Source organism: Tenebrio molitor, chromosome 8 (assembly GCF_963966145.1).
Source record: "Tenebrio molitor chromosome 8, icTenMoli1.1, whole genome shotgun sequence".
Lineage (NCBI taxonomy): Eukaryota > Metazoa > Arthropoda > Insecta > Coleoptera > Tenebrionidae > Tenebrio > Tenebrio molitor.
In genome coordinates, this window is record NC_091053.1 from 14,091,666 (window position 1) to 14,111,236 (window position 19,571).

At 40.0% G+C, this 19,571-nt stretch overlaps 4 protein-coding genes across 4 annotated transcripts in view; 2 read left to right on the top strand and 2 right to left on the bottom strand.

The window, feature by feature from the left end:
* The window catches only part of cysu (Curly Su), a 45,841-nt gene extending 41,112 nt beyond the window's left edge, over positions 1-4,729 (top strand). The window contains exons 6-13 of the mRNA XM_069055861.1: positions 1,109-1,305; positions 1,364-1,537; positions 1,593-1,671; positions 1,718-2,238; positions 2,289-2,619; positions 2,669-2,800; positions 2,851-2,997; positions 3,475-4,729. Of these exons, the coding sequence (XP_068911962.1) occupies positions 1,109-1,305; positions 1,364-1,537; positions 1,593-1,671; positions 1,718-2,238; positions 2,289-2,619; positions 2,669-2,800; positions 2,851-2,997; positions 3,475-3,601 (1,708 nt within the window). The 3' untranslated portion in view covers positions 3,602-4,729. The remainder of the gene's footprint in view (positions 1-1,108; positions 1,306-1,363; positions 1,538-1,592; positions 1,672-1,717; positions 2,239-2,288; positions 2,620-2,668; positions 2,801-2,850; positions 2,998-3,474) is intronic.
* Positions 4,730-5,100: 371 nt separating this feature from the next.
* Mcm2 (DNA replication licensing factor Mcm2) lies at positions 5,101-10,344 on the bottom strand. Its single transcript, XM_069055980.1, has 10 exons — positions 10,200-10,344; positions 8,514-8,665; positions 8,028-8,460; positions 7,759-7,970; positions 7,299-7,491; positions 6,561-7,247; positions 6,155-6,411; positions 5,896-6,103; positions 5,633-5,815; positions 5,101-5,454 (listed from the first exon to the last, which is right to left on the bottom strand). The coding sequence occupies exons 1-10, from the start codon at positions 10,209-10,211 to the stop codon at positions 5,164-5,166; spliced, it is 2,628 nt and encodes an 875-aa protein (XP_068912081.1). The 5' UTR covers positions 10,212-10,344; the 3' UTR covers positions 5,101-5,163.
* A 63-nt stretch (positions 10,345-10,407) lies between these two features.
* On the top strand, positions 10,408-12,651 carry LOC138136525 (uncharacterized). Its single transcript, XM_069055749.1, has 2 exons — positions 10,408-10,658; positions 11,463-12,651. Exons 1-2 carry the CDS (start codon positions 10,508-10,510, stop codon positions 12,590-12,592), a joined length of 1,281 nt encoding a protein of 426 aa, XP_068911850.1. The 5' UTR covers positions 10,408-10,507; the 3' UTR covers positions 12,593-12,651.
* Positions 12,594-19,436, bottom strand: LOC138136527 (cyclin-dependent kinase 2-like). The gene is made up of 5 exons (XM_069055751.1): positions 19,192-19,436; positions 18,684-18,894; positions 13,286-13,558; positions 13,033-13,236; positions 12,594-12,984 (listed from the first exon to the last, which is right to left on the bottom strand). The coding sequence occupies exons 1-5, from the start codon at positions 19,314-19,316 to the stop codon at positions 12,853-12,855; spliced, it is 945 nt and encodes a 314-aa protein (XP_068911852.1). The 5' UTR covers positions 19,317-19,436; the 3' UTR covers positions 12,594-12,852.
* Between the last annotated feature and the right edge of the window lie 135 nt (positions 19,437-19,571).

Below are 19,571 nucleotides of genomic sequence, written 5' to 3' on the forward strand. Positions count from 1 at the left end.
TATTCAAACAATCTTATTCGAATATTAATCCGACAATTTATTATCGATTCGAACAACCGTTTACAATCGCAACCGTTGTCGGAATTTTCAATTAATTTCTAACACGAACCCGACCAGAAGACAATTACCACCGCCTTCACCCATTATCGCAACGCCGCTCGTTGTTAATTGTTTCGCCTCGAAGAAAGTTTCACGTGAGTTATCGCGGACGTTGGCAAAAAATTTTTTGATTGATGACGGCGATCATGATGATAATAGAGGATGTTGCTTTGTCCTTTTAGGCGAACAAGTCGACCGCTAATAACAGCCTGGACCACATTTGCGTAATTAGTAAGTCACGACTTGACCAACAATGTGTGCGAGAATTGAGTGTTTGACTTTTAAAAATCACCGGTCCAGATACGGGTTTTTTGTGCTGCGTGAAAATGCCTTATCGCATAATAGCCCAATTCATCGCTTAATTGGACCTGTTAAGATATCTGTTATTAAGTCGAGAGATCGAATTTGCCACTAGATTGATCGGTCGCGGCGTGAGAAAAGATTGGAGTCTGACTGGGTACACTGTTGTGCACGCTAGGGCGGACGGTACAGTGCGCCTCACGCTACGACGGACAAGCTATACTGCGTTTGAAGTTTTGACACCCAAGAGTCGTATTGTCAACCATCTAGCTTAATTTGTTGTAAAAAAAAATACACGAAAAAATCTTACTGTAGGTACTGTTATGGCACTTCAAGTTCAGGCGAGCTCCGGAATCTCAAAATAAATGTCGATTTGTTTTGGTACCGTCATTAATGACCCACTAATCAAAAATCACTGGTCTATTCGATTGTTCTACTAGGTACTACTAGTACCGATACAGCATTTGAAATTTTGACACTCAACAGTCGTACTGTCACACCATTTAGATCGATTTGTTGTGGTAAAATTCCCACAAAAATATTACTATACTGTGGTACTGATTAGTACTGTAAGCACTCCAACTCTGAGCGAGCTTTAGAATCTCTAGATTTGTCTTGGTACCGTAATTAATGATCCACCAGTCAAAAAACAGTGATCTGTCTGTCGTTACTTCTAAGTACTACCAGTACCGTGAATTGAAATTTTCAGACTTATCGGCCCCCTATACGCCGACGGCATGACAGCCCCTCGAATCAGCGTGACCGGAAGACCTCTGCCCCTATCTCGTATCGTCTCGCGTACCATGCACCCCGACGAAGGCTTCCACGATCACGCCGGTACCGTCATGGTCATCGCTTGGGGTCAATTCATCGATCACGATTTCACTCTGACAGCAACCCCTCTGGGTAAGTACCGCTCACAATATCTTGGGAGCAGTACCATTTAAACTCTCCTCTCTTCTAGACGCCTTGAACAGGAACGACCCTGAAGAGTGCTGTCACAGACCCCCTCACCTCAAACATCCCTACTGCAACGAGATCATCATCCCCGAAGACGATTACTTCTACAGATTGTTCAACGTAAAATGTTTGGATTTCGTCAGAGCTTTCCCCGCGTCCAGACCAGGATGTCGATTGGGTAAGTACCGGAAATAAATCTTGAGTCCAGTACTACTTTGTACGTCAAATTGTAGGTTCTAGAGTGCCGTTCAACACTTTGACTGGAGTACTCGACGGCAACACTGTGTACGGAGTTACAGAAAAATTCGCAAGGTAGTACCGCAATATTTTCTGAACCAAATCAAATATAAATTTGCAGGAAGTTGCGGACAGGTATTGGTGGTCTGTTGAGGATGAATCCCGCTTTCGAGGAGTACGGCCTCAAGGATTTGCTCCCCCTCAAACTTGATATTCCGGACGAGGGTTGTACCAGACCCAACAGTACCATGTACTGCTTCGAAGCGGGAGAAATAAGAGTCAACGAGCAGTTGGTACTGACTTGTATGCACACCTTGATGGCTCGCGAGCACAACAGAGCGGCCAAAGCTCTTGCCCAAGTCAACCCCCACTGGGACGACGAGACCCTTTTCCAAGAAGCCAGACGCATCAACATCGCCGAGATCCAACACATCACGTACAACGAGTTCCTGCCGATACTTCTTGGTAAAGATGTGATGCAGAAGTTCGGTTTGCTCTTGCAGAAAGACGGCTACTGGGACGGGTACGACTCCAACGTCAACCCCAACGTGATTGACGCTTTCGCAGCTGCCGCCTACAGATTCGGCCATTCGCTCCTCCCCACGGCGGTGGAGAGGTGGAGCAAGGCGCACAAATTCATCGGTACTACCGGTACTGACACACAAATGTTTTCTCTGACGGTTAAATTTCAGCCTCCAAGCGTCTCTCCGATTTGATCCGTCGCCCCTACGACTTGTACCGCGCCGGGGTACTCGACGAGTACTTCATGGGATTGATGAACCAAGTGGCGCAAGCCATGGACGACTCCATCACCCAAGAGGTGACAAACCACCTGTTCAAAAAAGCCGGAGCCCGCTTCGGCATGGACTTGGTCAGCTTGAACATGCAGAGGGGTCGCGAGTTCGGAGTACCCGGCTACATGGAGTTCCGCAAGTTCTGCGGCCTCCCCGGAGCCGACAGTTTCGAGGAGTTGTTCGGCTCGATGCCCAACGAGACGGTCAGGAAGTACACCACCATATTCGAGTACGTGCGGTACTTGCGCTTCTCTTCCGGTACTCATTGTTCTGTTTAGGCATCCGAGCGACGTCGACCTTTGGTCCGGCGGCGTTTCTGAGCGCCCCCTGCCGGGAAGCATGCTGGGACCCACTTTCGCCTGCATCATCGCAACGCAATTCAGCTACACGAGACGCGGCGATCGTTTCTGGTACGTCACTAATTCCACGTGCTGAAGGTGGTACTAGAGGAGTTTTTCAGGTACGAGTTGCCCAATCAGCCGTCGTCTTTCACACCAGAACAGCTTCACGAGATCAGGAAGACCAGGATGGCGAGAGTGATTTGCGACAACACAGATCTTATAGACTCCATCCAGCTCTATCCGATGGTTCTGCCCGACCACGAGATGTAAGTACCGTCAGTACACCTGGGGTCTTACACCTCATAATTGGGTGGGGAAAATCGAATTGAGGTTAAACGTCAAGTCTCAAAAACGTCCATTTTTTTTGTATAAAACGCAAGTACACCTAATTGCAGTATATAAATACGACAAAAGCTTGGTGCTTGTCATTGCGGGTGGCTAAATATAGATCGGGACTGCCAACCGTGCAAAGCAAACACCACTAGACGGTAAGTTTAACTAACCTTACTTTTTATCTAGTAGATGGACGGTAATGCTAATGAACTTCACTTTCTATCCAATTGTATCATTGTCTTCTGTATTTGGTTGTATTTTTGTTGTGTATCGGTCAAACTTGAATGTTCTTTCAACATGAACGTTCAAAAATGTGATACCAACCCCAGATCGCCAAAATCACTAACCAAGCTTTCCGTGAAGTTGCACTCGAAAAAAACCGAAATGAGTTTGTGTTGTGTTACTTTCAGCAATCCGAGGGTACCTTGTCGCAGCGGGGTAATCCCCAGCATCGACTTCAGCAAGTGGGCGGAGTTCCCCCAGACCCGAAGCAGTATGTATTACAGCAACAACTACGAGCCGCTCGTGGGAAAATGATTTAGTCGTTGAATTAACCCTACGCACAGATGCCATTGTATTATTATTTATTCGTAATGCCAACGGACAATCCCAAAAGCAAAACAAACTCCACAACCCGACGAGTTGCATACGAGAAGTAGTTTGGATGTTGCGCACGGCGAGTGACGTGTCTGTCGTTTGTCAAAATATTTTGAAATTTTTGTTGGAAGTGAGTCGCGATAAAATCACGCTGGTGTTAATTTCCATTGCGAAATGTTGCCTCACGTGCTCCAAGTCGAATTTTGCAACCTGTTAGAGTGGTATGTTACCATAATTTGCTTTTGCGATTGTCAGATAGATAAGTACCATTTTCAGTCGAAACTTACATCAAAACATTAGAATTGTAAATAGGTCATTAAGTCATACTCTTGTTTCATTGAAACATTGAGGTTCACATATTTATATTTTTTGTACATCAGATGCATGAGTATTTTATCCGATTTTCTACCTCCAAAATGTACAAGGTGGATCAACAACAACGACTGTTTGAGTTGGCAATACAATTATCAATTAAGAACATTTTCTTAGTGGGCTATTAGCAACACTGCAGCCGTACGTTTTGTTGACAGATATCTGACGGACATTAACGGCGACAAAATGTCAGGTTATGTATGAGTAAAAATTAACGACAAAAATAAATTAAACATGAAATACAGAATAATTATCTAAAAATGATCTAAAGGACGTGCTAGCATGTTTAATTTGAAATGTCAAATGTTACTTGTCAATGATGCCGCTGTCAATATCAAGCTATCAACAACCGAAAGTTACTCCGGGTCCGGATCCCAGTTGTACCATTTAAAAATAAAATTCAGTATTACCAATTCAAATAGTCTTTGATCACCTTGTAAATAGATCCGGTCCAAATTAAGCGAGAGCGTTTTTCAGATTTTTTAAACAGGAAATAATAGTCTTATCTAACAAGTGTGGAATGTTTACCATAGTGATAGTGTATAAATCTGTTAAGTCATTTTTGGTTTAAAATTTTATTTTATATTGGATTTTTGTGTTTAAAAATTTGATTTTTTTTTTGTATATATTGTTGAAATAATTTATTGAAAACTCATGTGTAAATGTGTCTATATATACTTACTATATTTTTAGATATATTAGACCCACTTATTTATTTTACACCTTTTCTCCACCACAGAAAAAATCTAAATTAAAGTCTATACAAGGTGATTCAGAGGTAATCATCAGCCCGACGGAATTGAAAATGCAACCCATAGTACAGTTGGAAGGTAAAGCTGGATGTTTACCTCGTCTATGTCCAGCTTTACGTTCCAAATGTATTGTGGGTTGCATTTTCAATTTCGTCGGGTTCATTGTTACTCGTGAATCACCTTGCATGGATTTAATAAACGTAAGTAGCACTATAAAAATAGCAACAAAATTAGAAAGACATTTTTTACTGACTATTTATATTTGTGCGTTTGTACTGTTTTGTCTTTTCGCAGGTTTAAAATAAAACGCGAGTATAAATGTAAAACTATAAACATAACGGTTCATGAAGGTACAATATGAAAAATAAAATCTTATGACTAAAGTTCTGCAGTTATGGCTTCCGGGATGGTGTGTATGATCACCTTCCTGGCGGCGTCGTACACGAAATTATTATTTTCGAATATTCTACTCTGGTAAAAAGGTTTCAAGTCGTGTATGTTCAACTGTTTCGCCTTATCCTTCAGATCTTTTTCGTCGATTTCAATCACCAGAGCTTGAGATTCGTTGGTTCCGCGCAAGAACGCCAACTGATCTTGCGACAGTTGTCTCAAGATGTAGAAAAGTAATTCGCTGTGGTCCTTCTTGAAGAGGAGGTATTGTTGGAAAGTCTGGAATTAAATAAAACGATTTGATATTAACTTGATTTAAGTATATAAAAACAATTTTAATGACAAAAATAAATTTGGTACAGGGTCGTATTTGACGCCCTGAATACGAAAATTCGATATCTCCGATGTTACTTTTATTTTTGGACATGTTGCAAATGTTCACATTCGAGCCACTCACTTGTCTCATCGACTTCATCACGCTGTACTTCTGGGTCTCGACGAAGCTCTCCAGCATCATTCTGACGGCCATGTTGACGTCGTCGTCATGGACGTACTCCCGGAGGTGCATCTTGGCGTGGGCCTCCGCCATACGAATCATACTTTCAATATGGCGGACAGTTATCGGAAGGCTTCCAGTAGCCTAACAAATTTATTTGCTGTTGTAAAAGTGTCACACTCAAAACATCTCAAATTTCACATTAAAAACGAGAGGACACCTACCAACGACTCTTGTCTCAGCTTGCTGTAGATATTTGCAACTTTGTCCTGGTCCATATTCTGCAACTTGGGGTGGACATTCTCCCTCGCGTACACCAAGTACTTCCGCAACATCTCCTGAGGAATGGCCAGGTCGTTCTCCACCTCCGGCGCCTCCACGTTCTCCCCCTTCTTGGAGGGGTGGTGCCGTATGTGCGAATTCACGACGAACCTGTTACAGATTCCTGTAATTTCCGGAGTGCAACTCGACACCTCTACTCACTTCGCCAGGTGCTGGTCTTGTATGGGGTCGATCTCGTCCCTGACGACGCACATGATGTCGAAACGCGACAGGATCGGATCCGACAGATTGACGTTCTCGGCGAAGGTCATGCTGGCGTCGTACCGCCCCCCGATGGGGTTGGCGGCGGCGATCACCGAACACCTCGCCTGCAAGCTGGTCACGATTCCCGCCTTCGAAATGGAAATGGACTGTTGTTCCATGGCCTCGTGGATGGAGGTGCGGTCTTGATCGTTCATCTGCAAGACGAAAAATTACAAATTTTAAATCAAAACGAATCTATCTGTCAGCTGTCAGTATTACTGTCACGACTAGATGGCGCTTTTGACTGTCAAATTGTGACACCTAACCTCTAAATCAATCAATTTTATTTCACTCTCAATCTCACCTTGTCGAACTCGTCTATTAGACAGACCCCTTGATCGGCAAGAACTAGCGCCCCCGCCTCCAGTGTCCACTCTCTACTCTGTACATTCCTCCGCACGTAGGCCGTGAGACCCACAGCGCTGGCCCCTTGACCGGTGGCGAACACCGCCCTCGGGGCGATCTTCTCGACGAACTTCAAGAACTGAGATTTCGCAGTTCCGGGGTCTCCACAGATCAGGACGTTTATGTCGCCCCTGACTTTGTGTTTTTGTCCTGGATTTTTCGGTTCTCCCCCGAACAGAGCTAGAGCAAGAGCCCGCTTGATGTAGTCATGTCCATAGATAGAGGGCGCTATCGACGCTATAATTCTCTCGGCTATCCTGTGATCCTTGCTCATCTTGATGATCGCGTTGATATCGTCGTCAGTCAAAGACTGCACGATGTGTTTGCAGTCTTTCACCACCAGATGATTGGCGAAGATGACGGTGGAAAACACCGGAAAACCGTTGTCCACATTGAGGGAGCCGTCGTAGCTGTTCGAGTAGATTCCTGTAACGTCTACTTCATCGCCGGGCTTGCAGAGGTCGCACAGGTCGGCCAACAGGATGCAGTCTTTGGAGCGGGGGACGCGGCCTGCAGGAATGTGACCTGGAGATTCTTGTAATGTGATTTTCTGGTAGTTGCGGTAGATCGTTTGCTCCATGTTGATCTATCAATTGTTAATTTGAAGTTGACACAAATACCGTGTAGATGGACTTACCATGAAGGGACCACTACTCTGACATTCTGGACAAGCCCCAGGTTTGACTTCGCTGTGTTGTGATTGGAGGAACGGTCCCAAGATGAAACCACACTTGTTACAGTCGAACTTCACAACCGACAGTTGGGGGAGTACCCCGGTGGTAGCGGTGACTACCCCCACTGTACGTACCAGCTGGTTGACGTGGAGTTTTCTAAGGAAATTATAATTGTCGGTGAAACTGTCAACGTTACGTGCATAGATGGCGCTCTCGACAAACTCTCAAATTTGACACCTAACCTCAAAATGGATCCAAATTTGCTTTAATTTTCTTTTTAAAACAAAAAGAACATGTGACAATTATTTTATCATTAAAAAGAAAATTATCCTTCAGCTCTCATCTCCTCACGTTGCATATTTACGAAATGGGAAGCACATTAACAACATATTTTTCACCAAAGACCCTTGACGCAATACACACCTGAACGTCCTGAGCTCCTCTATCAGAGGCAACTCAGAGATTCGCACGTGAATTTCGTTGGTGACCCTCTCGTAGCTCGGGTACTTCGATAGCACGATCTCTTTGGCGACTTCGTCAAATATCTCCAACATCTGGAACGGAGCTTCTGGCAGAAAGTACGCCAGAACGTGTTCCTTATTCGCCAAAAATGGAAACTCAACCGTGAAGCTCGACTGGAAAAATTCAAATTTGAATTTCGCACCATTGTTTCATTTGAATTTTTGTTTTACCTTGTTGCTCTCGCACATCCTCCTGATTTTCTCCTGAAAGACATGCTGCCCCCTGCTACTGGTGTAGGTCCTGAGGAAGTTCTTGAACCTGTTGGCGATCTCGGTCCTAGGCCCTATCATGCAGACCCACTCTTTAATCGTGTGCCCCTTTGTGTCTTCCAAGTTCTCAATGGACTCGATCATCTCCGCGTCTTCGGTCTCGCCGGCGGCGGCTTTCTCGGCCATGCGCCGCTTCCTGCGGGGGTCCGCGTCGTCGTCGCTTTCATCGTAGAACAACTCTCTGTCGTCGCGACGAAAAATTCCTCTCTCGCGGTCCTGCCGTCTCAGTTCAGCTTCGGCGGCCAGACGGTCCTCTATCGACATCAAGTCGTACTCTTCGTCGTCGACGATGCGACCGTCGTAACGGTCCAAGTGGGGCATGGGGCGATAGTCACTAGTTAAAAAAAAAAAAGATGATTTGGGAAGGTAGAGCGTGGAGTAGTTTACTTTTCCATGTTGTCGCCGAACAACTCTTCTCCTTCGCCCTCGTCCATGGGGGCTTCGTCCTCGAAGAGGGCCCCCTCGTCTTCGAACGGCTCCATGTCGGGGGCTGGAGATGACACGTGTGAGAGTGGGGTGGGTTGCGGGGATTCATCAGACTGAACAGAAGAATTTGTTGTTAAACGTCTCGATTATATTCACTGGGTGCAGACTTGAGCAAAATCATTTTTTAAAATGTGTAAATTGCGCACATTTCCAAAACGGTTAAACCGATTGGGATCAAAATCAATTGGTCTGGAATCGTTACTGAGACAAATATTTTGCAAAAAGGCAAATTCAAGTCGGTACGTATATTATTACAGAAGTTATCGTGAGCGAAAAAATTGCACAAAGTTGTGATTATTGATGGAAGCATTGATGCGATTAAAACCAAAATCAACAGACCTGTAGTCACAACTGTAACAAACATTTTCTAATAAGAAAGATTACATATGTGCATTTTCACAGAAATTATGAACTTAAAAAAAGGGAACAATAGTATATTTCAAACCAAGGTAAGAAAGTGCTTTCTTGCAGACCGCAGGCACAGATTATAAACCGAGCCGTAGGCGAGGTTTGTAAGTGTCCAAGTTCTGCAAGGGCACTTTCTTAACAAGGTTTGAATACTATTTTTTTCCCTACCGGCACAACTTCGTTGAAAAAAGTCAAAATATAGTATATTATATATTGAGGGAGAGAAATGCATGATTTTTCCTAAGGTGCAGTTTGTAGCCAGAGGGCGAAGCCCGAGGGCTACAAAGCACCGAGGGAAAAATGAGCATTCTCTCCAGAAGTATATATACTATTTTTTTCACGGTAGGGAGTAGAAACAGCACAAAAATCTCAAATTTTAAGAATAAAAAAATGATGACAAATGAGTTGTCATCTTTCGATGAATTTAATGGAATTAGTAGTTGCCTTGATAACACAATTAGATTTTTGTCACAACAGTCAAAAAAAATGAAAACTCCCATTAGATTTTTGTCACAACTGTCAAAAAAATGAAAACTCCCTAGGGAGCAAATATTTGCTCCCTAGGGCAAATGAGAAAATGCTCTACTTCTGTCACGATGTTGACATCCGAAAAGTTGATTTCTACTCCCGATCGTGAAAAGATCGTGGACCTTTAAAACGCTCGTTTTACTCGCGTTTTAAACTGGCCCACTCGTGCCAAAAAAACCCAATTTTACACAAGAATTCGTCAAATAAACTACTATTCCAAAACCACTGATCCGATTTGCACCAAAATCTACAGGCTTGGGGTCCTTACAGAGACAAACGTTATCCGAAAAGAATCTGTGCATTTTTGCTAAAGTTATCGTGAATGAAAGAAAATTGCACATAATGTATTTCCAAAACCAAGGACCAAACTCAGTAGGTCCAGAGCCTCCACTAAGACAAATCTTCTGCTCAAAGAAACGTTCAAATCGGTGCATTTTGACTTAGTTTGAGAGGCATCCCAAACAAAAAATTCCACTGAGAGACACCTGCATAGCAGTCATGCAAAAAAGCACACTTTTAAATGTTTTGAGACTAGTACACAATACAATAAGGACCTGACGGTATCTGGAAGACGGTTTTTCGATTCCTCACCGTTTTTCCACTTCTTCCGGGAAGACGGAAACAAAAACAACTCTAGTGAAGAATACTCACCCTTTGAGACATTTTGAATAAAATTTGGTCACTTGACACACACTTTACAACTTCTTTATGAAATTAAACGCGCAAATAAACTTCAAAACAAAGAGAACATTCGGTAAAAATTGGCGCCAAATTGCTTCAACTTTAACCTCACATTTCTAGTGACTTTGGTGTGTTCTGGTGGTTGACACTAACTGACACTAATTACACTAGTGTCAATGTTTGTTTTTGTCAACACGACATAACCTCCACGCGAATTGTTTATCCAAAGAGACTGCAAAAGCAGTAAATATTGTTTAAGTGTCTAGTGTTGGTTAAATATGGGTAGTTCAGACGACGACTGCTGTTACATTTATTTGGACTTTAATGAAAAACTCACATCGAATATTTTCGCCAATAAGATGTTTCTGAGGGTTGCTAATTTGCATAAACCGAATCCTTTGGTTCAAGTTAACGATTTGCTCTTCAAAGGTGAGTCGTTGAAACTGTAATACAATACATACTAACTTCATAATTAAGGCAAATGTAGAAGAGATTTTTTTTACTAATTTATTGTCACCATCAGTTTGTTTGCATTTTTTAAATATATTTTTATTAACACCGTTTCTAAGAGCTTATTACTCGAATACAAATACAAACATATTGAAATAAGTGAAAAATGTATTGGGTGCTTGGTTAATTTTTTTCTTATTGGTGATTTTTTGTTGTTGCTTTCCTATCATCCACACTTCACTCTTATCTTTTTCCAGTAAACATTTCTTTGCTTTTTCTTTTAAATGTTACTGTTTTATGCATTTATTTGTATTTCCTGTTACGTCCCATACTCGTTTTTTTTTCAGTCAAACCAAGTGCATAATAAAACTCAAATAGACCAAATGCAAAATAATGCCGTTTGCCCAGTACTTTGTTATTTATCCTTTTTCTAGATCTCTTGTTGCTAATCTTCATTTTAATTCATTTTTCTTTATCATTTTCATTTCATCTCCTTTTTCTTGTCTTAGCTTTTATTTACCTATCTTCTTTATTTACTTTTAATTACATTAGTCCTCAACTCGGTCCTCAAAGACATTCCCCTTGTTTTTTTTTCTGCATTTCTGTTTTCACTCAAAGCTTCTTCACACGATTTTCCCTCCCCCCATTTTCCAAACATTAATTTTTTCCCTACACTGTATTTTTTCATAATTTCTGTTTTCAACTGATTTTATTTCTGTTCTCTTTCTATTTCCTCTTTTCGTGCGGGACTCTCCGCTCATCCTATCTTCTTCCGTATTCTAGGCACATTCGACGAATGCGTCGGTACTAACCTCTTCTTCGAAGAAGTCGAAGACCCTCCCTTGAAGACCAACATCTTCGAGCAAGACACTCCAATACGCCTCAAACCCTTAGTCTCCCAAACCAAGATAATCAAATTAAAACAAGCAAAGCTCCCTCGAAAAGTAACATCGACCAACCAGTGCAAAGAATCGGTCATTCTAAACCTGAACCAAGACTACCACACGGTCTTGGAAAAGCTGGAACAAGGCATGCTCAACATCGACGACATAGCCCACAAAGAACCAGAACCAACGCGAGACGAACAATTTGATGATTTTTCGTTCGAATCCCCCGACGAAATCTCAACAGAGCCAGAAAAAGAAATCGAAACGTTGTTGGAAGGAATCGAGGACAAATCACAGACGACCGAACTGGAAGCAAAGTACGAGAGGCTGAAGCGGTTGGCTCGCAGACCCGTCAAGAGGATGAAGTCGCCCGAGCTGGTGGAAGAGTGCGACCCGGAGTACCGCAACGCCTACGAGTACCACAACCTAGAGAAGCAAATCTGCCAGAGCAGCGACGCCTTCAGGTCGGTGTCTTGCCCCATCATCGAGAAGAGCTTTGTCGGTGGGGTCGACATCGACCGGTGCGTCCTCCAAGGCTTGATTCCCGCCTCGTCCAATCTAAATCGAGTGCTGACCAAAGACGAACAGTCCAAAATCTTCGCGATCGACAATTTCGAAAATTTGTCTCTACCGGCGAGGTATTTGGTGTTGAAGGAACACGTCTCGCGGATCGAAGAGCTGATCGAAACCACCTCCACCGAAGAATTGAAAGAAACGGACGAAAACGGAAGGACCATAACTGACATCTGCGACATCTTCAGGAGACTGGTCAAGGCGTTGGAGCACGCGATGGCGGTGTCGTCGGAGGGTGAAGAGCTGACTGTGGTGAGCAGAACTGATCTGAGCGAGAGACCGTCGGATGAGTACGTCAAATATAAATATAATCCTGCGGCGGATTTGGTGAGGTCTGAAGACATCTTCACTGTGGACGATTGGATCGACGCTGATGAAGATGTCAAGAGAGATGAGATAGACGATTCGGAGGACAGCATGGAAGATGCAGACGAGGAGTCAGACCAAAATTAGATTAGTTTGTTGCATTGTTTATTAATAAAATCAATTTGTTTATAAAATAGATAAAATTCTTGGAGTTTTTTTTTCTCAAGTTGGCATACACGTCAGATTGACGTTTGCGAAATCGAAACATTTTTCCATTTCGGTTTAAAATGGCGATACCAATTCTCCTACTAGTGTCAATACCGTAACTTTAAATTGTTATAATAGAAGAATTGTGAATCGTCTTAATAAATACAAATAAATTAAATCTAAATTTAAGTAAACAATCGTCAACAATACTCTTCTGTGGTGTCTGGAAATGGCTTCATGTCCGGAGCCGTCAACTTCGCCTTTTTCAAATACCCCGTCCCCAACAGAGCCTTGGCAGTGTTTCGCACGAACGGGTCGTAAACGAGCATCAACTAGAACACAGCAAATCGTACACGCAGACCCCTTCGCACAACACTCACCTTGAGAAACTCTTCTTCTTCGGAGTCGTTGAAATTTATGTGCGTCTTCAACTCGGTAGCTTTCCACTTTGGAAACGACACTTCGTACTGCGGCAGCGTCGTCACTCCGGGCCAGTTTTCTTCGGTGGGGGTGCCCAATATTTTGAAGATCTTGAACATCTGGTCGATTTCAGAATCTCCGGGAAACATGGCGCGCTTGTTGAACTAGAATTTGATTTTATAGATGAATTTTGAACGGATCGAGATGCTTCACCATTTCAGCCATGACGCAGCCCAAGCTCCAGATGTCGATTCCGTTCGTGTACATTTTGGAGCCTAGGAGGAGTTCCGGTGCGCGGTACCACATCGTGACCACTTCGTGCGTGTACGATTTTGTGGGGAGGGAGAAACAGCGGGAGAGTCCGAAGTCGGCGATTTTGACGTGGCCCTCTTTGTCGACGAGGAGGTTTTGGGGTTTGATGTCGCGGTGGAGGATTCTGTGGGTGTGCAAGTAGGCGAGGCCCTCGCACAGTTGCTTTATGTAACTCTAGAAAAAAGAAAAATAGTGGATCTTGGACGGTGGAATTACGATGGAAGGTCAAATCGAATTTGAATATACAGGGGTGACGTTACGTATGGGACCGGTTATGAACGGTGTTGTGAATAGGCACAACTGAATTATTGAATAGCCAGATAAATCCCTTGATCTGAATCCCCTAATTTTTTTCTTGTGGGAATATTTCAAGAGCGGTGTTTAGATTAACAGACCAGAGCGCTTGAACGATTTAAAACAGCTTAAACAGTACAGTAGAAGGTTTTATCCAAGGAGTACTGTCCAGAAGCAATTAGGGAACACTTTGAGCAACTTCTATAATCTAATTTCTGAATTGACATTTTATTTTTATAAAGTTAAAACAGTGTTTGAATATTAATTGAAACCATTTTTTAAATTTTCTTTTCCTACATTTCGTTTATAACGGAGTTATTGTGATATCGAAAACAGTTTTAGAATAGTTCCTATTGTGAAACTAAGGCCCGGTTTCTGGAAACAATTTTATCGGGCCAGTTAGTTAACTCTCCCATAAATACTATTGGGGACACGGAAAACTGGGCAGATGTGTCATTCAGTTGTCAAAATTTCTAAACCATACCTTAGCTACTCATAACCAAGCTTAAGTTAATTTGACAGTTTTTTTGAAAATATCAATCATAATGACGGTAAAGGTGCATTTACATTGACACTTTCTGAAATGACAATAACAGACTGCCCAGGAGTCCATGTCCGTCATTGTACAAAAATCACGTGATGTGATTGGTTACTTTCTAACGTTTCTATAGCAACGCTTGATTTAACCGGCCAGTTAGTTATTGCGCCGTTCCAGAAACCGGGCATAATAGTTTTAGGATAGACCCCATTGTGAAAAAATTAAAGTTTAAGTTCTTAAGAGTGGCATTTGCTTCATATGTCAAATTGTAAACACCGTCCAAATAATAAACAGCTAGACTTTTCTTTTACGCGAAAAACTAAGACAAAACTGACAATAAAGATTTCTCAGAGGAAGGCAATTTGTCAAAAACCAGTACACAAAAAAAAAACACTGGCTGTTTAATTTCATACTAACTGTCAACATGTCAACTGCGATATTTCAGATAATGAAGCTTTCTCAAAATTTGTTAAAAAACGGTGAAGAAAACCAAAATTTTAACTGTTTAAAATTTTATAATAAACTCAAATTCCACAGTTTTGAAAACGGGTTGACTGGGTCACATGATACAATCAAAGTAAATTAATTCAAATAAGTAGAAATAAATTGTGTATTATACAGGGTGTTTCTGAAATATGTACGTGTGTTAATTTTAACCAGTGAAAGAACTCGCCAATTTATGAAACTTTTCTCTATAACATTTTGTAAAATTCGTAAAAGTATTCCAAGATTTTTTTTGCCCCACAATTTTTACCAAACGAGTAGTTTTGTGTGATTAACTAGTTTCTATTTTTTGTAACCATGAGAATCTAAATTTTGATTATTAATTTTTTTCTATAACAATGGAACTTTTTAACAAAGCTCTGTTTCTATCACAACAGAAAATTTTTGCCCTTACCCATAGGCGGGTATACACTTTGAGAGTTAATTTATTCCAAATTTTAAATCAATTTGTATTGGTTTTTCGTAAAAATGTTATAGAGAAAAGTTCCATGATTTGGCGCGTTCTTCCACTGGTTAAAATTAACACACGTATTTCAGAAACACCTGTATTCGTGTAAAAAGAGGTACTGAAACACTCCTTCTATCGGAGCTGGTGCTATAATAGACCCTCTTATTTAACTAGTACAATAATAATCCGCGTGAGCAAAATTACTGTTTGAGTTGGCACAATAAAAAATGTTACTTGAAATTGGCAAGACTGAATTGTACCTATTATATTTTCGTTTGTTTCATGCAAGGAGGTTAAACCTCCTTGGTTTCATGTCATAATTGACAGTTGACAGAAATTTAAAATTTAAACGTCTTGGTTTTTATAATCTTTTATTGATTATAGGAGCAGCACCTTTAAATTAAAAGCCTTTTCCTCACTCTAACTTGTTTGTTTTTCAAAATTTCTTATTTTTCCATAAACCGTTGCTTCCAGTTATGTGACAAATTTAGTCAACAGGGACGCAAAAAAGTCACTATACTTTAATCCATGCGACTTTCTTTACGAATGTTTTAATACAACGTGTACAATATGATCAACAGCAGTGACTTAATCAACTGTCACTTTGTTTAAAAAATACAGTGTGGAATAAAATGATTTACATCTAGTTACCTTTGCATTACCCTTGTAAAAATAGGAAATGCCGCTCTACAAAAAAAAAGAAAGCCTAACCTCAAAATTTTCCAAAATTCCAAATGTGATTTATTGCGAAGGGATGATATGAATGCAAAGTAGAGATTGAAATTAAAAAGGAGCTAACAAAAGCAAGTCACAGCTAGTGTTGAAAGTGGCCACCAACGTTTGTTAATTCAATTTAGTAAATTGTAACAATTGTCAATTCGATTGATGACATTTATTGACAGAACTAATAGTTCGGCACTTCAAAAAAAAAGTAGAGCGGTACAGGAAAATTTATATGTGCAAAAATTCCAAAGGTAACTAGATGTACCTACATAAATAATTTTATTCCACACTGTAGTTTTCGCTCGAGAATAGAAAATATTATTTAATTACAAAGAAAAATATCTACAGGGTTATTATAAATGTTTCTTACGTCATAATTGGCTGTGATTTATATCGCACGTATAGACTTGTCGCCTCTTCGGAATTTGTAAATTTATGACAGCTACTACGAGTACTTGTTACTTTCCAGTTTTCATTGTTTTGTTGTGTTATGTTTTTCAAAACGTTAATTAAGGTGTTGCAAGTTAGTTAAGTCAGAAAAGTAATTCTTTCAGGACTATCTCCTGCAGGATATTAGTTACTGCAGTGTGTACAACTAGAGGTAAAAACTTTCTTGTTTTAGCAGAATAAAAATGGTTTATCCCCCGAAACAGGATACATTTATTTTATTGCAATATATTATTATAACGAGTGTTCAAAAGAAAAGTTCATCAAGTTGGCTATGACTTTTTGATGAAATAAGATAGAGCGAAAAGGGGTACCGTGTCACAGCAGTGCAACAAGAACTCTAGCCAGCAGATTATTCAAGAGGATTAGCAAGAATGAATATCTTACAAAATATCTGTTGTCTAAACTAAGAAACGTCTCTAGTGGCCCATATGAAAGATGTAATCAGCCTGGAAGTGATAATAAAGGAAAAAGCACTGGAAGGCTTCCAGAATCTAAGGAAGTTGTTGAGGATTAAAGGAATGAGTAGAGCACACCTCAAACATTTTGCAACTCACCCTGAGGAATTTTAAAGACCAAGTGTGACAGCTTAAAGTCTACAGGAAAAAAATATACAATATTGATCAGACAATAGCAATGAACAGTTTTCTTTTTAACCATTTGTTCTTATAATTTTTCAATAAAATTTCAATCAACTGAACAGACTAAATTTGTTGTGGGGTGATTCGATTTTAGTTTCTCCTTACATTTTTTTTAAACTTCAAATTATATTAACTTAAAACACCTTGTTTTTAGACAGTCAAGTGTCACACCAATTGACCTTTGGGATAGTACAGTAATGCTCTGAATTGCACGTGGCAAACTTCACAGCCGACTACGATGTAAGAAACACTTATGACAAACTCTGTAGTTACGCTCCACCAAACAACGATAGTGATTGAAGGTTAAAACGTTTTACGATCATCATAAGAAACATTTTCTAACAAAAACCCATTTTTTAAAATAGTACAAACATTAAGGGAAGTGCTTTTTTTAAGTAAATTATAATGATTGTATTAACTGTAATAAAAAAAAATATTCTTATCAGCAGCATAATTTTGCTTCATTTATTTCAAATAATTTGGGCTTTTTTAAATGTTTTTTGTTCATAATATTGCACAAACATTATTTAACGACAGACCAACAAAATTCTAGGTACCAATCCTGCCTCGACATCAACCACTATTATTTTTTAATCTCAAAAAATATCAGCGAATGGTTTTTAAATTTTGAATTTGTTTGTTTAGCAACGACATTTTATAAATCTTCATTTTATGTATCTGTTTTTTTTTTTGTTTCGATTTGATTTCTCATTTCTTCTCGTCATTTTTTATCTCTCCGTTGGTTTGTTATTTAGTCCATTTGAATATTTTAAGCGAGCAACATGAAAACATATCTTCCAACGAACGGCTATACATTTTTTATGGGTAAAGCTTGTTTGACACGATGCTAAATTTTGTAGAAAATTTGTTAGAAAATGAGAGAGAGGACCAATGAACGATCAGGATCATAGTCTGTCTTTGTCAGATCCTGATCGTTCATTGGTCCTCTCTCATTTTCTAACAAATTTTCTACAAAATTTAGCATCGTGTCATACAGCCTTTAGTATCTACATATGTTCAAATAATTTTTCACTGATTAAACTTATCGCAAATAAAAAATGCCAATAATTCTGCAAATAGTCGTTCGTTGATAAAATTCTTCCCAAGGACTCTGATAACCTCTACGTACAAGATAAATAAGGAAATCTTATTGGGACACCTTGTCAAACAACAAACGATTATTTAAAAATAATTTCTTATTTACAAATCAAAAGTAAGCAGCAAATGTATTTAGAATTGTCGAGTGTAAACTAAACAAATGCCAACATAAAAATAGGAAATCAATATAGGTTGTTCTACCAGTCATAAAGAAATTTTAATTTATTTTTAATTATCTTCAAATCTAAACATTTATAACATTTGGTGAATAATATCTTTATTCCTTCACAATCATAAAATTAAGTTGCAGTAATTTTTAAATTGTTCAAAACCTATTTATAAACATATTAGTTTTTTTGGCACCTTGTAGTGATTTCAAAAATTTGTTAAAAAATAAATTATTTACATTTTGTACTGATCTATTTCCACACAAACGTGTCAATTTATTCTCAATAGTAACATAAAAATAAATTCTTCATATCTTTTTTTTTATTTTTTGCAAGCTCAGTTCTTAATTCTTATCTGTTCCTTTGATTATTTAGTTTTTGTCATTTTATAATCAAATTTGAAGCAATGAAAATGACGATTTTGTGATGGAAAACTCACCCTGATTAGTTCTTTGTCTACAGGTTTACTGGTACCATCCAAGTACCTCTTGAGGTCAAGCTCCAGGTATTCAAAAACCAGATACAACCTATCAGAAGTGTACATAACATCTTGCAGTTCAATTATAGAAGAGTGTCTGAGCCCCTTTAGGATCGAAATCTCCCTGATGGCAGTAGAGGGAACCCCTTCAGTGTGATCCTCCTTGCAAAACCTACAAAAAAATTCATACTTTAGAAGTGATCTGAACACAATCCAAGCACCCCAATTTTAGTATACTTACGCGCCTTCTTTAATATTAGTGTTTAATGCGTCGCTTGTTAGCTGAAGTATAAGCTGAATCATGTGGTGCTACGAGACAAGACTACGAAAGCACCGCAAGATTCAGCTCAAAATCCTGCTAAATTAGTAGAGTTAGAAGCGTCCCATCCCTTAGAAGAGAGCAGCCGAAGCACAGTTACAACGAGAAACGCAATGCAAACTGAACGTTGTGACTACAAGCGGGACTTACTTTTCCAATTTAATCCTTTTAAGGGCAACACTTTTACCAGTTACTTTGTTCTTGGCCTTGTACACGATGCCGTAAGTGCCTTCTCCGGCGGTACCCAATTTGATGAATTTGTCCAAATTATTCATTTTTCGCGGCTTTTCGAATATCACCTCACGGTTAGACCCTCGCACCAGTTTAGCGGGAAATTCACGTTGGGCATTTTAGCGGCCATTCCTGTTTATGACAATATGCGCATGCGCACCAACCTGCAAAATTCAATAATGAGGTTGGTAACGTAATCAATAATTAGGAAAACTCTCTTTTTTTGAGAACAAATTTGTAAATTTTTGTTAGTCGGATTGCCGTTCTTACAGTCTAGTCTGCACCAGTACTATCATAAT

Excerpts from the sequence above, each read along its gene's own strand:
- LOC138136525 (XM_069055749.1), top strand. The coding sequence starts at position 10,508 with ATGGGTAGTTCAGACGACGACTGCTGTTACATTTATTTGGACTTTAAT. Across the intron at positions 10,659-11,462 it reads TAACGATTTGCTCTTCAAAG|GCACATTCGACGAATGCGTC; the intron begins GTGAGTCGTTGA and ends TCCGTATTCTAG.
- LOC138136527 (XM_069055751.1), bottom strand. The coding sequence starts at position 19,316 with ATGAATAATTTGGACAAATTCATCAAATTGGGTACCGCCGGAGAAGGC. Across the intron at positions 18,895-19,191 it reads AAAAGGATTAAATTGGAAAA|GTTTTGCAAGGAGGATCACA; the intron begins GTAAGTCCCGCT and ends ATTTTTTTGTAG. Across the intron at positions 13,237-13,285 it reads GCTGCGTCATGGCTGAAATG|TTCAACAAGCGCGCCATGTT; the intron begins GTGAAGCATCTC and ends ATCAAATTCTAG.
- Mcm2 (XM_069055980.1), bottom strand. Across the intron at positions 7,971-8,027 it reads GGATGTGCGAGAGCAACAAG|TCGAGCTTCACGGTTGAGTT; the intron begins GTAAAACAAAAA and ends GAATTTTTCCAG. Across the intron at positions 6,104-6,154 it reads CAAGACCAGCACCTGGCGAA|GTTCGTCGTGAATTCGCACA; the intron begins GTGAGTAGAGGT and ends AATCTGTAACAG.